General features: G+C 33.7%; 2 protein-coding genes across 2 annotated transcripts; one reads left to right on the top strand and one right to left on the bottom strand.

Annotated features, from left to right (window-relative positions):
- The first annotated feature begins 2 nt into the window (after positions 1–2).
- On the top strand, positions 3–6,617 carry LOC133312424 (uncharacterized). Its single transcript, XM_061513610.1, has 10 exons — positions 3–265; positions 478–551; positions 667–744; positions 1,288–1,400; positions 1,502–1,567; positions 2,228–2,329; positions 2,448–2,985; positions 3,481–3,686; positions 3,840–4,003; positions 6,176–6,617. The coding sequence occupies exons 1-10, from the start codon at positions 111–113 to the stop codon at positions 6,318–6,320; spliced, it is 1,641 nt and encodes a 546-aa protein (XP_061369594.1). The 5' UTR covers positions 3–110; the 3' UTR covers positions 6,321–6,617.
- Positions 6,618–6,991: 374 nt separating this feature from the next.
- On the bottom strand, positions 6,992–11,636 carry LOC133312434 (NADP-dependent malic enzyme). Its single transcript, XM_061513623.1, has 20 exons — positions 11,496–11,636; positions 11,245–11,401; positions 10,793–10,913; positions 10,590–10,664; positions 10,261–10,412; positions 10,078–10,183; positions 9,929–9,994; positions 9,742–9,837; positions 9,539–9,610; positions 9,373–9,456; positions 9,187–9,285; positions 8,902–8,949; positions 8,770–8,823; positions 8,568–8,666; positions 8,387–8,476; positions 8,223–8,300; positions 8,033–8,107; positions 7,843–7,933; positions 7,385–7,513; positions 6,992–7,301 (listed from the first exon to the last, which is right to left on the bottom strand). Exons 2-20 carry the CDS (start codon positions 11,376–11,378, stop codon positions 7,213–7,215), a joined length of 1,758 nt encoding a protein of 585 aa, XP_061369607.1. The 5' UTR covers positions 11,379–11,401; positions 11,496–11,636; the 3' UTR covers positions 6,992–7,212.
- Positions 11,637–15,098: the final 3,462 nt, after the last annotated feature.

The following is a 15,098-nucleotide window of genomic DNA, read 5'->3' as shown; positions in this document are numbered from 1 at the left end:
GTTACATAATTATCATTTTGCCCTCATCACTCTGCAGCAGTCTTTACCTGAGCAAGTTCAGTTCCCCTTCTGCAAATTTGGAATATCAGAGAAAACCCTAGCAGTGAAAAATGGATGAGGACAGAATCATGGAGATGGAGAGATACCAGATCCAGCAGATTCACCAGCTCGATCTTGAAGAATTGGAGGTCGAAGAAGTCGATCATCTCCAACACTCTGACTCTGACTCTGACTCTGACTCTTCCCATGACCACCTTAACCCTACGTAATTCATTTTCCTCTTCTTCTTTTTTTCTCCTTCTTTCTCACAATTATACAATCAAATTTCGTAGAATCAAAAGCTCAAATCAATTGCCTGCAAATTGCAATATATGTAGCCTATCCTATGACATCATAGTAATAGGAGAATTTATTTATTATTATTCATTTCTATTTTTATTTTTTGTGGAAACGCTGACGTTCTTCTACTACACTCAGTGGTGACTATGCTGACACATCTGGAGAATTCACTTTCAATCCCAGTATAACGTCTTTACACTCATATCTTGGTGGTAGGGTTTTTATCTGTTTATTGTATTTGTATATATATTCATGCCCTTTTCTGCTATGCATTTGTTTTCAACTGGGTTGTTTGACTCTGACTTGATAAGTTGATATTACTCACAGATGTTGAAGACACGCGCCACAGGACTGCTTTTTTGGATGGTGGTGCTATATTGAACCTTCCACTATTTTGTCTCCCAGGTATATCTATCTATATCATCCATCCTTTCACTTTCTTTGTTGGTGGTTCTGCATGGTGGTGTAGACAAGTTAAGCAATTAAGCAATAGTGAAAAAATATTGAGAAACTCATGCTCTTACAGGATGGAAAATGTATAGACAATTAGACATTGTACTTTCAGGACCTTCCTTGCACTCTTGAACTTTCATTCATTGTTTGAGTTAATAGGCTTCTTTCTCTGTAAATACTCAATTTCAAAACAGGTTTTGTGCTATTCTTCGCCCTTTAAGAGTTGCTTTTACGTACGGATGGGATTTGAGGTTCCGTGAGCCTTTTCATTCAGCTGCACTGTCTCTGGTTGCTTTTGGAAGCTTCATTTTTGCCATTGATCCTATCAAACTGTTATTGAATATATTTTTGAAAAGTGGTCTAATTATTTCCTCCTAGCATAAAAAGTGTCAAAAAGTTGTCTTCTCGTATGACTTATCTTCTTATCCTTCTTATGCCCTTTCTAACATGCTTTAACTTATAGGAATAACTTTGACTAGTCCTTGCAATATTCAGGATTTGTACTCTTTCCCGGGGCTACTCTTCCCCTTAGAGTTATTGTACCCAAATTTGTCGCTGCTGTTGAAAGAGCTTTGAGTCAAGTTGATGTTCCTTACACCATTGGTGTGGTAGGTTAACTCCTTATGATGACTGCTTGTGGTTCATCCATGCTTGTGTTTTAGTTTTTCTCATAAAACATGATTGACATGGAAATGCATTTGCCTTTCAGGTTCGAATTCACAGGGATACTGCAAATCGCAGGATGAAAACAGAAAACATTGGGACAACTGCAGAGGTAATTACATCTCAATGGATGTGATATTTATAATAAATTCATACTGAATGATTTGCATTAATACATGTTAGTTCCCTGCCCACATATAACCCTTTAAATATAAAACATAGTTCTATCTGTTTAATTTTCATGATTTAGGAAAAGGGCCTCCTTTCACCCAGTAGTGAATTGTTAAGAGACATGATAAAGCAGTAGGCAAGTCATTTTGTTTCAGAAAATTTATGTTGGTAAAGGTATATATCACTTCCACAGTTCAATGTGTATTTGTGCAAAGACCTTTTTGATGCAACCATAGATGTTGGGATGAGCGGAGCTGAATTAATTGCTTGCCTACATGACATCTTATTCATTTATACAAAGCCTAATTTTACAATGCAGCAGGTAGAAGACCCACATCTCTTAAAGGAGGGAAAACAAAACAAAAGAGATCATCTGTATTTACAAGTTATAGTCTTCTTAGTTCTTACTAGAGTTAGATATCAGTGTCAATATGTGTATTGATTTATATTACTTGCTAAACTCATGTACAGATTGGACAATAGGGGCGTCTATATGAGATCATCTGTATTTACAAGTCATGGTCTTCTTAGTTCTTACAACAGTTAGATATCAGTGTCAATATGTCTATTGGTTTATATTACTTGCTAAACTCATCTGCAGATTCGACAATACGGGCGTCTAGAGGATGGTTCACTGAATGTGGTTACCCGTGGACAACAACGATTTCGCCTAAGACGGTGTTGGACTGATGTGGAAGGAGTGGTTAGAAAAATATTATTATGTTTATTTCCCTTTTATTTTTATCTACTTGGGCATTAGCTACGTAACTAAGGGCTGATGACTCTCTTTTTCTTTGTTTGGTTGGGGTGGTTCTTCTTAGCCTTATGGAGAGATCCAAATTATTGAGGAAGATCTTCCGTTGAGAACTCCAAGGGATGCTTTTGGCAAATCAGCACCATTAAGTAATATGCCCTCTAACCATGCCGTCTCACATAAGTTGTCTTCAAAGTGTTCGCGTGTTAAAATGCATGGGTCAAAAAATGGGGAAAATGATTCAGAAACAACTTCAGATGAGAGTTTTGTGAGTGAGCTTTCACTGATGGAAAAGAGAATCCACCTATCAGTCATTGGCTCTAGCAATGTGCATGATATGATGGATGAATCAGCAAATAGCAGTGATGTTGAATTCATGCATAAGTCAGATCAGGAAATTATATCCAATTTGGATGAAACCAAAAATATGGATTCAAGAATTGGGAATTGTTCCACTTCCGGAAAGCAGTCATCCAAAGAAGATGATCTTGATAAATTTGGTAAAATTATTTATGCCTGCCCGTCACATAAAATTTCAAGAGCATTCTGGCCCCATTGGGTATATCGTATGTTTGACTCCTATTGGCTTGCGCAAAGGGCTGCAGGTAGTGTTGCTTTGCTTCTTCTGACTCTTTCTTAGATATTTCTTGCATATTTGATTTTAGTTTTTTTCATTGTTATGATATCACTATTCTTAGCTGAATAAAATTTTGCTTTTCTTTTCTGCATGCTGGTCTGTAAGTATTGATTTTACAATTCAAACACGTATCTCAATGGAAAATTCATGAGCAATTCATGTATAGTTCTAGAATTTCCAAACACAGTTTTGCAGAACCTACCATGTATAAATTAATCTATGCTTTTGTCCATTACTCCTTATATCGATTTGTTTTTAGATATTTTCTTATTCTTAATTGACTGAAATTTAGATAATACAACTCCTCATTTATTTTATTTTTTATTTTTTTTGTTTTGAAAACTTCAGTAGTGTATTAACGATTCAAATTATTTAACAGGTTAATCTCTAAATTTGGCTCTTATTGTGAAACAAAAATGTTAATCTCAGAATAAAAACTAATGGTTGTGTTGATAATCTGTAGATATGTGGAGGCAAATAATTGGGGTGCCTAGCATGGATGGTCTCATTAAGAAGCCTGATGTTTTATCATTTCATATCGCCAGTAAAATACCTGTGTCTGAATCTACAAGGCAGCAGCTTTTGGATATCGATGGCATCGCATATAGGTTACGCAGGGAAATTGAATTACTAGAGAGCATTGATCTTATCCGTTGTAAAAGCTGCCAGGTTATCACTGTCTCCCCAAAGCCCCACAATTTTGCACATCATATTACTTGTGTTTAAACATAGAGACAATTTTTGATATACAATTCTTTTTTAGCTTTCATCAAGTGAGGCAAGTAATTTTTCTTCCCTTTTTTAACTTCTTAAAATTTACAGACTATAATTGCGAAACGAAGTGATATGTTGATGATGTCAAGTGAGGGTCCCCTTGGTGCTTATGTGAATCCAGGTGGATTTGTGCATGAGATAATGACTTTTTACAAGGCAAATGGCTTAGCTCTCATTGGGCCAGCATCTACAGAATACAGTTGGTTTCCTGGGTAAGTATATGTTCATTTTCATGTCCTGTGATTTTATGAACATATCAGGTTATTTATTTCTCTTTAGACAACTAAAGTGTGTCAAGGATCAAGCTATTGCATGCCATGAAGATTTATCATGCTTCATGTAATGGTGATGATGACCTGTGATTATATTTAACTTTTCTTTTCTCACCTAGCGTGTAGTCATTTAAATGTTGTTTTAGGGCCTATTTGGTGTGACGTATAAGACATGATAGTATAAACTAATACTATACGTTATGACATTTTCAGTTGTTTAGTGTGACCATCGTATAGTATAAGCTTATACAGCATAATCCCTTAATACATCAAAACGATGTATAACTTAATCCGGCCTAAGGGTGAGGGATAAGGCCTAATAAAATATTGATGTATTAACATCTTTGACCAATGTAATTCTCAAAAATTAATATATTATTTTAATATTAATCTATTAAAATAAAAAAAATTCAATATATTAATTTTTAAAATATTGAATATTTTTATTTTTATAAAAATTAATTTATATTTTGAAACACTGATCAATAAATTTTTATAAAAATTAATATCATTTGACATTTTTTGAAGAATTATATAAATTCTTTATTAAATGATATTTTTATTAAAAATATTTATTTTTATTATATATAGTATTATACAGTGCATTACCAAATACTAGATGATATTATCTTATACAATATATTATTTTATACAATACCGTGCCAAACGCTGGATAGTATTAAAATTCAATCAGGTCTTATACAATCAGACCTTATACTATCAGGTCTTATACTATCATGTCTTATCCTATACTATGCACCAAACATGCCCTGGATTCTATTTTCCATTGTCGCATTGGATTTATCCTCCCACTTTGTAGAGACATTCTCTACCTGTTATCTGGGTTTGGGGAGAAGAAAGGAGGTGAAAAAGCTACCAGGTTGTGCTTTCTTTTTGGACATGTAGTCCATTTGGTTGGAAGATACTTTCCCTTACTCGTGGTTTCATGCACATGGTTGTTTTTTTGGAGATCTCTCGAGTTAATTTTTTAATTTCACTTGTTTCTTTGTTTTCTGCAATTTTAGGAGGACACCTGTTCTTCCTGTTCTGTATTTCTCTTCTCTTTAATAAAATTTTCTTTTACAAGAAAAAGATATTAAAAGATATTTTGTCCATGATTATTTTAGTGTTAACTTCAGATATTTAATAAACCTTTTGTTTCATTATATTGAGGTTTTTAAAAAAAATTCCCTCCTTAACCAGCTGCCCTTTTAATTTACTTAATTATAAATTTATAATTGATATGCTTTTGATTTATCCGCACATAAGGCTTTAGCTCTAAATGTGCATACTATTTTTGCTTTGCAGATTTTGAGTAGGTATTTAATAATTTTTTAGAATTGGGTGTGCCTTGATACCATACAAAATTTTCTTATTATTATTTTTGTAGGTTTTAGTTTAAAGGAGTATATATGGAAGAGTGCTTTATTTACTGATTGAGGAGTACTTGGGTAGAATGAAATGCCAGTTTTTCGGCAAACATTTTCAGCCATAGAGCTTATGAGGAGTGTCTTTGTGGAGGGGAAAAAAAGCTTCCTTAAAGTAAGTTTGTCGCTAAAGTGCACGAGCGTGTAACTACCATTGATTTAATTAAAAGTGCACCGTGATCTTAAATTATCAAAACTCAAGGGTGGATACACTATTACTTGTGCACTTTAAAGACGAGCTCACAAGGAGGATTAGCCCTTTGTGGAATAATTCCATTAGGGCTAAGGCCGATGCGCAGAGAGATTGGAAATCGCTCCTGAGCCTTCTTTTCTTTTTCTTTCTCTGTATTTTTGTTGTGCTCTATGGAAAATTCTATCATAGACCTTTCAGAAATTTGGTGTCTGGCAACGTTTTAGATGAGTGGGTATTTTTTTAGCCAACGGCCCCTTTTTTCTCTCAATGGCCTCACTTCCTATTTAACCTCTTTACTACCACCAACTACCCGGGGTTAAAAATAGAAAAAGACAAAGGAAAGGATGAGCTAGTGGGCTATAATGTGGGCCTACTCTGTAGATCATGTTTTTGTGAGGATTAGCACTGTAAATGCTACATAATGTGGGACTTGTATTGGGTTGTTTAATGAGAACATAGAAAGCTTATATGCCAATATGCTACTTTTGGCAGGTATGCGTGGACAATAGCTGAATGTGCCACATGTAAAAACCAAATGGGGTGGCTTTTTACAGCCATGAAGAGAAAACTGAAACCCTGCTCATTTTGGGCGATTCGTAGCTGTCGAGTTGCAGAAGAAATACGCGGAAACCTTTAATTCTGCTGATGTTGTAGTGGCCATATAGTTACAAGTTTGATACGTATACATTCATAAATCCCCAGCTAAGTGTGGAAACCCTTGTTCATGTACCCGGCATGGTTCTATTATGTATATGATGCAATCTTCATGTAGCACTGTGTGTGGTGATATTATGTATATAAATGATGTATGTTTGCAATAGCTTGAAAGAAACGAATCACACATGAAGACAATTTTGGAAGCAAATTTTTGTAACTCTAGCTGTGGTGTATTCACAGGTTAGATAAAGAAGCGGCCTATTTTGTTTTCGTTTGAAAGAGCTAAATTTTACATAAACATGACCTGTTTTGTTAATGAGTTTTATGCTCTGGTCTGCGTGAACTGTCAACTAAAATAGGTTTGTGCAACATGGAAATTACAAAATAATGTTTACATATACATATTTTTATGAATCTGTCGAATTTACTTAAATTTTTGTTTTTAAAAAAATATAGAATAACTAGCTTGGGTGCAACAGCCATTAGAATTTCTCTGCTTGTACTTTCACTTGTTATTGGATTGCTGTTTTCTTCCTCCAAACAACTAGCTCAAGCTAAAAATCATGTTCCGTTCAGCATAAATTAGAATAGGAATATTTTGATGTTTGTCTTTTTAAAAGACATAAGTCATGTCATTTTAAGAGAGAGATAGACACAAATTCAAAATAAATATTCCTTATGAACATAGGTTCAAGTTCCAAAAGAATTAGCAACTTTTCGAAGTCAACCTTTGGAACAGGTTGAGGAATTTAAGTTCATATGGCAATGCCTTATACTGTTATACAACCGTCCTCGTAAGCAACAAAATAAATCGGTTCCTAAAAGAAGCTCGTAGTTAAAATACTTCAGACTATAGACTCAATTCAAAAATATCAACGGTAGCTTCGGTAGCCTGGGCTGTACATGCAACTTTCTGCATATTTGACAAGATCCTTAGGTCGAGGTAGATGAGAAGCCAGACCTGTCCATCAAACAGAGAAGACAACATTAAGGAAGGAAAAAAAAAAAACTCTGTCTGAACTGAACACATTTCATGAAACTCACCAAGGTCATATGCCTTAGCTGCCACGGCAGCAGCAATGTGGGCTGATATCTTTCTGATATTTGTGAATGGAGGGTAAATCAGCCCCTTATCATAGTTCTCTTGTGATACTTGTGCAGCCAAAGCTTCAGCTGTTGCAAATGATAAAATGGTTAGTAAATCCTTAGATGTTAGCCCTCACAAGTATGTGTTGTTTCATAGGGTTTTCATCAAATGAACATGCAAGTGTTAATCAATTAAAGATGTTATCAATTCGATACAAAATAAAATATACATATAGATATATATATATTATCAATTCAAATGTACAACATTGTCTAGCACTATAATTTATTTCTAACTGTCTGCTCTCTTAACAACTCACAAGCATAATATCAATTGGAGCAACTCATTCATACAGTGCATTATCATGCTCTAATGATCTATATCTCGCAAAAGTTTCTGGTTTAAATGTACTTACAGGCTGCCAAGAGCATCTCATCGCGCACACGAATTGCACCAGAGATGATCAAACCCAAACCAAAACCAGGAAATATGTAAGCATTGTTGGCCTCAATTGCATAGTATGGAAACAAAATAAAAAATCAGCAACAAATATTGGTAAGTTCTGTCTGCTGAATAACAAATGTTTAGCGAGTGTTAAATTAAACCTGTCCAGGAACAAAAACTTTTCCTTCATATTCAACAGGATCAAATGGGCTTCCACTAGCAAAGATTGTTCGACCCTGCAAATAGAAGAGATGTAAGATGTTAGTGTTTTGATTGTTTGTCTGATTTAACATTTAACTCACAAAAGTGATGTTTCTCGGGCTAAGCAAATAAGAAATAATGAAAATTTACCTTGCTCCATGTATAAGCTTCTTCTGCTGTGCACTCAGATTGTGAAGTTGGGTTGGAGAGAGCAAGAATGAGCGGTTTCTACATGCCAAGAAATATCACAAATATTAGAGATAGAATCTTCTCATCAGGTAGTGAAAATATTATTAGAGAAAGAGAGAAAGTACCTCATTCAAGGATGTCATGGCTTCAACCACATCCTTGGTAAATGTCTTCCCTACTCCAGATGATCCAATCAATACAGTTGGCTTGATGGCCTGATGAATGAATTGTAAGATATTGTGTACAAGAATTAAGGATAACAAATATTTTATGAAATTAAACCAAAATCGGTGACATTTTCCTCACCTTGACAGCATCTAGAAGCCCCTTCACAGGTTCATGTTCATGGGCCCAAGGCTTTTTGAAGTGCTGAAGTGATTCCAGACGAGAGCTAACAATAAGTCCCTGGAACAAAAAAAGCATGTTATGAGATGATATGGAAAAAGAAGATCTAGAAGACAAAGAATATTATTCTCTTCCAGTTTGCCAGGCACTTCAGGCATTTTACCTTGGAGTCTACAAGCCAGATCTTCTTGCGGGTCTCTTCCACGGGAGCTTTTGTCTGGCCAAGTATATAATATTTAAATACTTCATAAAGAAATATCATCAAATAAAAAATAATACGAGTATCAAGTTATACCTGCTTTGAAATCTCAAGAGCTATCAGCTCTGCTATACCAGTTCCAGCCTTCAACAACCAAAAGATAAAAATAAGAAATTTCCTCCAAGAGAAAAACACATAGAATTTCATTTCATATGTATATTTCTGCATTCTCATAAATTATGGATTACTAAGGAAAAATGAATACAGGCCAACAGGGGAAAGGTACCAAAGCATGATAAATATTGAAGGTAAGTATGGAAGTCATGGTTTTTTTTATTTTTATTTTTTTCCTTTTACATGCAATCTGAACTTTTGAGTTACCTCTCCTGCTCCCAGGAATAAGAAGGTATGATCGGGTAAACTTCCCCCAACTAATTTCAGGGAAGCAAGCAATCCTGCTAATACCACTGATGCTGTACCCTGAATTAAACCAAAGAAGATCAGAGTCAGTAGCCTGAATTAAAATATGAAATTGTGCATACAGCCAAAAGCTTTCAAGCATGCTACCTGAATATCATCATTAAAAACAAGATGAGATGAGCTGTATCTTGCCAGCAGATCAAATGCATTATGATTAGCAAAGTCTTCAAACTGAAAAAGAAACATGAAAATTAGTTAAACAATAGATTCAAGCAAACCAAAGCCACTCCAGATGCTGAATCTGGTATATAACCTGTACAAGAACTTTCTCCCCATAGTTCTGCTTAGCTGCACGCATAAACTCATCTAGAAGCTCCGCATATTCCTAAACACAATAAACAAATATCAAGTTAGCCGTATAGAAATTTCACACTCAATAGTTGTAGTTAAAAGGGGGGGGGGGAAAAAGAATTGTGCAGTTGTTTGAATGTCTGTAAGTGTGAGGGAAGATCAGACCTTTCCAGTTGCCCGTTTTTGTTTTAGTCCAATGTAAAACTCATCATTCAGCAACTTCTCATTGTTTGTTCCAACATCAATGGTAATAGGCAAGCACTGAAATCATAGATCCAGATAGCAATTGAACAATTGATAAATCATGAAGCAGGGAAAGGAAAAAGGGAAAAGAGCATCTAGTAGTTCTTACTGATGAAGGGCGGACACCTCCTAATGCAGTATAGAGAGAAAGTTTCCCAACAGGAATCCCCATTCCCTGACAGAAATTTTTTGAAGAATTATGTTAATATGGTAGTCAGTGTGTGTAATGCAGATAAAGGGACTAATGCTATATTCTACCTGGCAACCAAGATCTCCAAGTCCCAATATACGCTCACCATCAGTCACAACAATAACTTGAATGGTCTTCTCTGGCCAGTTTTTCAGTACTTCAAGGATCTTGCCTCTGAAGAATTGAAGTACTTAGTATTTTCTCAAATGCTAACTTAAAAACAAAAACAGGAGTGCCATGAAAAGCCATACTTCTCCTTCAAACTGATATATAAACCCTGAGGACGCCTAAAAATGCTTCCGTATTTCTGGCAGGCTTCTCCAACCGTTGGAGTGTAAACAACAGGAAGCAGTTCCTCAACATTATCAATCAGAAGCTTGTAAAACAGCCTTTCATTCCTCTCCTGACAATAAAGAAATGCCAAAGACAGTGAGAAATGCCAAAATATAATAGGTCTTGGTTATATGTTCCTTACACCAGCAGATTATATACTGGCCTATTTCATTTTATTTTATTTTTCTGAAAATAGTGTGTTATATGCACCCTTCATGGGAAAGATTGTATGTAAGTCAGCAAGTACCTGAAGATCCATCATGGCCATGTACCTATGCAGAGGAACCTCATACTGACGAAGATTGTGCATCAACCTCTTTTCCTGAACAGCATAATAACAAGAAGAGCAGTTAGCCAAAAAATCCTCAGACCTAACTGCATCTAAGGTACCATTTATGTAAATAAAATAATTGAATACATCAACAATAACACTAAGCCATCTTAATTAACCTGAAGATCTTGATTGAAGACAGCTGGAGGCAAAAGGCCACGCAAGTAATGAGCATCTCTTTCTTTCTCGGTGAAGGCAAGTCCTTTGTTGTAGTGTGGATCTCTCAGCAAAGTGGAGCCACTGTAACACAAAAATGCTTGATTAGCACACAAACTCTATGCTGAGATCTTAAGAAAGTGCCATAAGGAACAAGCGAATGGTGGTGGATTTTGTTCTCAAACTATTAATAAGACTGTACAAGATCATTAAACATTAAACTGAAGTACAGAAACATATGAAATCTCAATGGTGAATCATTGCTATTAAATAAGACCGAACATCTATTAAATTTACTAACACTAAATCTCAAGATCATATAGACAAATGGAGCACAGATCCAAAACGCACAGAGAAACTAAAAGGTACATAAAATTTCTTGCTTTTTTCTTTTTTTTCACATTTGAGATGTCACCTGGCAACTGAGAAAGTCCATGGAGTGATAAGCTGGTCCTCTGTGGCACTATCCTCACCATACAGGTCCTTAACACCCCCACCGTTCATATAATCCTCAGTAACTGAAACACCACTACCGTTGTTGCTCGACATCACTGCTAAAAACTTTCTAGTCTCTGCAAGTGCAAGTGATTAACCAAAACACAAAAGTTAGAAAGAGATATTGCTGCTACACATTAGATGAAAAAACAAGCAGAGGAGGTTTCTCACCTGTTTTACTTCACAACAACTAAGCAGAATCAGACAGGGGAAAAAACTAAATGCGAGGTTTGTGTGCCTGAAACGTTGTATCTATATATAAGCTCTTAAAACAAACAATGTTTTTTTACTTTTATTTTTATTCTGTGGTTTGGTTGCTGGTAAGCTGGAGTTAGATTTCAACGTGACTGATTTCAACCAAGGTGGAGAAGCACGTGTAATCAATAGATAGGCAATATTTAGAAAGGTGTAGTTGAATATTTTTCGTATTGGTTACGTTTCATTGTCATATTTGTATTAGTAGTATTGGATAAAAATAAACAAAAATTTGTATTGTATTACGGAAAAAGTGTGTATCATTTTTAAATAGATAAAGTTGTATAATTTTAAGTAAAAGAAAAAGATAAATAAAAGAGAAGAGAGTAGACAAAAAAAAAATATAAAGATGTAAGTTTTACATTTTTGTGAGAATAAAATGACCTAAATTGTGTCATTTAAAAGGACAAATATTTTTCTATTGTATTATATGTCAACACTTAAATTCAAAATTAAAATGCTTTAATCTTTTTTATTGATATTGTCTTATTATAGTGACTCGCATAATACACAAGATTTAAAACATGAATTCGTCCGTGTAAAAAATAGCTAATTATTCATCGTATATATTTTGTGTTAAATTCATCACCCTTAGTTGGTGGTGAAAAATATTGTGGTTGTGGTTGTGGACTTGTGGGTGTGGCAATTGAGCCACGTCATCGCGGAGAAGTTGTTAGAGAACGTGGCGAGGAGAAGATTTGCCGATTCTCCGCGTTTTAGTAAAGTCAATATTGCGCTGCTGCTAAGTGGGAACTGCCAACGGCCAAAATAGTAAAGAAAGACAGAAGAAAGGTCAATATTCAAAAGATTCATATAGATAAAATTTGTATATTATTCTATCCAATTTTTTATTTTATTTTTTATTTTTTTTGGCTGTTTTCACTTCATGCGTCAAAAGTTTTATTATTCTATCCAAATTAATATTTTTTTTATAGAATTTAATGTTTCTTAGGTAGATAAAATTATTTTCTTTACACGTATAAAAGAAAAAAAAATCAAACGGATTTTTTCTCCGGCTCTCTCTTCGAAAATAGAGCCTCATTTTTTTTTTCTTTTTTATCTTTTTTTCTCATGTTGGACCCCAACTAACTGTGTCGGCAGGAAATAGAATGCACATCATGCAACATAAGAATTTCATTGCCCATAAAAGTATATGAAATTTATATAAAGTCATATCAAGATAAGAGAGAGAAAGAAGATATACGAGTCTCACATACTTTTATGTGTACGTACAAAATAAAATTATCTTCTAAGAAAAATATTAATCCTTTATTAAGTGATAGTGATGGGGTGATAAATTAATATTATATTGAAAATTTTTAATATTATTATTATTATTTGTCGTGTTAAAATTTTATTTATTTTAAATCTAGTTTTTTAACTTTTTATTCTTTCAAACTTTTCATCCTTTTTATCGTTTAATTTTAAATTTAATTCTAAACTTTTAAAATGAAATATTCTTTGTAAAAAAACTCAAAATAGAAATATATATATATATATATATATATATATATATATATATTGTAAAAGAAAAGTAACGATGTCTGAACAATCTCTTTTTTAAATAGTACGTGTCTCTTGTCTCTTTTAATTTTCCATATCAATCAACTTGATCTAATGACAATTTATTTCACACATTAAATTGTGTTGCCTTGTTATAAAAAAATAAAAAATTGTGTTGCCTATTTTAAATTTTGAGAATTTACCACAGTTTTTAATTAATAAATTCATTAAGGCATGTTGTATTCAATGAATGAATCATCATAATTGAAAGCCAACTCATCCTCTCTCTTTTATATTTTTTTATATATTTATTCGTTCATCAATTATCCAATTAAATCCATTTTAAATACTGCTAAATTTATTATACGAAGTTACGAACTCTTCCAAAATCATTTTCTATATTCCCAATACTCGAATTTAATATCTCAAATCAAATCCATTTCAATTTTTTTTTTTGGAATATGTAAAGAACCTTGGGATACATCATCCCAAAAGTTAGCTTAAGGGGTGAGAGTTCCCAAGGCCTTATAAAGGTCATATTAGTTACTCATCCAATCAATGTGGGACTATATATCTCAACACGTCCCCTCACGCAAGAGCCTTTTAGGCTAGAAGGGTGGAAATTGCACAGGCCCTCTTATACCATATAAAAAATCTTGAGATACACCACCTAAAAGCTAACTCAAGGGGTGGAAGTGTCCAAGGCCTTATAAAGGCCATATTAGTTGTCCATCCAATCAATGTGGAACTATATATCTCAACAGAATACAAATCAATTTCATTGATTCTACTATCTTTTCTTGTGTTCTAACTTGTCGGAATTGGATGATCACATGTACTCTGAAACTTTTTTTGGTTTTCAACATTGTAGTCGCAATACAATTCAAGACCACATTTCCATAATCAGTCATTGATTTGACATTGAACCGCATTTTGGCTTACAATTCAAGTCCACGCCATGCCAATTTCATATCATATATTGACCAAAGTTCAATAACAGGTATTTATTTTAACCAGCGTTTATGGACCGTTAGTACCATATGTACACACTTAGATTGTGTTTGAAATTATCAAGTGTCCTTGTTTGGAATCACAGATTAAAAATTAATATAATTTATTAAAAAAAACCTTTAATTTAAAATTTATCAAACAATTCTTCATTTAATTTTAAAATTCGTACAATGTAAACTATGAGCAGAAATTAACTCAAATAAAGCTATTAGATGTAGGAATATATCATTTCATGTTCAATTTAAACAAAATCAGGTTATGTACATGATGAATCTCAATCACTCACAAATAGAACAACGGTCAACAATTAATTTTATCATTAAAACTATGACTATTAATCTATTTTTGAATAGTTGAGATTCATAATAAGATCATGTTAAAATTAGATATAAAATAATCTATATCCATTAAAAGTTTATTAGTAATAATAGAAATAGACAATTTTTATATGAGGCTGATGAATTCAAACTTTGGTATCTTCAACTTCTCAACTTTCTTATTTAAAATTAAAGACTAATTAAATTGATTCTATTTTAATATTTTACTTTATCAAATTTTACAGTTTCAAGTATACTTTCTTTCTTTTTGTTTTCCTATTTACCCTACAGAAATTTTCAATTATATTTGCTAATCAGGGTTAACCGGTTAATTATGTTGGTGATTACGTCTTGCAGTTGAAACATTTTATGGCGATGAGTCAGGTGCATCACGAAAACGATGGAGGGATCCACCAAGACGGCAACACATATGCCATTAACACCCTGGGCCATATAGATGATGACAGATCAGAAAAGGATAATTCAAAAAAGAGAGTAGATGGTAATTGTGGACCATTTCCTAATTTGACTTTTTCTTTGAAAAAAAAAACGTAAGGGTAGTGGGAAAGCTTTGATCAAAATTTCCTAATCCTAAAGCAAAACCGACAACGCGGCATTGAAATAGACACTGAAGAAGTTTCCAAATGCGAACTTTTCCTTTTTCTAGAAACCAAAAAAGGAACTGTTA

The sequence above is a fragment of the Gastrolobium bilobum genome, unplaced genomic scaffold, assembly GCF_033153095.1.
Source record: "Gastrolobium bilobum isolate Gb01-03AN ecotype WA unplaced genomic scaffold, APGP_CSIRO_Gbil_v1 utg3492, whole genome shotgun sequence".
Classification (NCBI taxonomy): Eukaryota; Viridiplantae; Streptophyta; class Magnoliopsida; order Fabales; family Fabaceae; genus Gastrolobium; species Gastrolobium bilobum.
This window is presented reverse-complemented; position numbering and strand designations above follow the sequence as displayed.

Bases quoted from the DNA above. Each gene is read 5' to 3' on its own strand.
- LOC133312424 (XM_061513610.1), top strand. From the start codon at position 111: ATGGATGAGGACAGAATCATGGAGATGGAGAGATACCAGATCCAGCAG. The intron at 1,568-2,227 runs GTAATTACATCT...ACTCATCTGCAG, and splicing joins ACATTGGGACAACTGCAGAG to ATTCGACAATACGGGCGTCT. The intron at 2,986-3,480 runs GTAGTGTTGCTT...GATAATCTGTAG, and splicing joins GCTTGCGCAAAGGGCTGCAG to ATATGTGGAGGCAAATAATT.
- LOC133312434 (XM_061513623.1), bottom strand. From the start codon at position 11,378: ATGTCGAGCAACAACGGTAGTGGTGTTTCAGTTACTGAGGATTATATG. The intron at 10,914-11,244 runs GTGACATCTCAA...TTTGTGTTACAG, and splicing joins TGGACTTTCTCAGTTGCCAG to TGGCTCCACTTTGCTGAGAG. The intron at 9,995-10,077 runs GTAGAATATAGC...AATTTCTGTCAG, and splicing joins TTGGAGATCTTGGTTGCCAG to GGAATGGGGATTCCTGTTGG.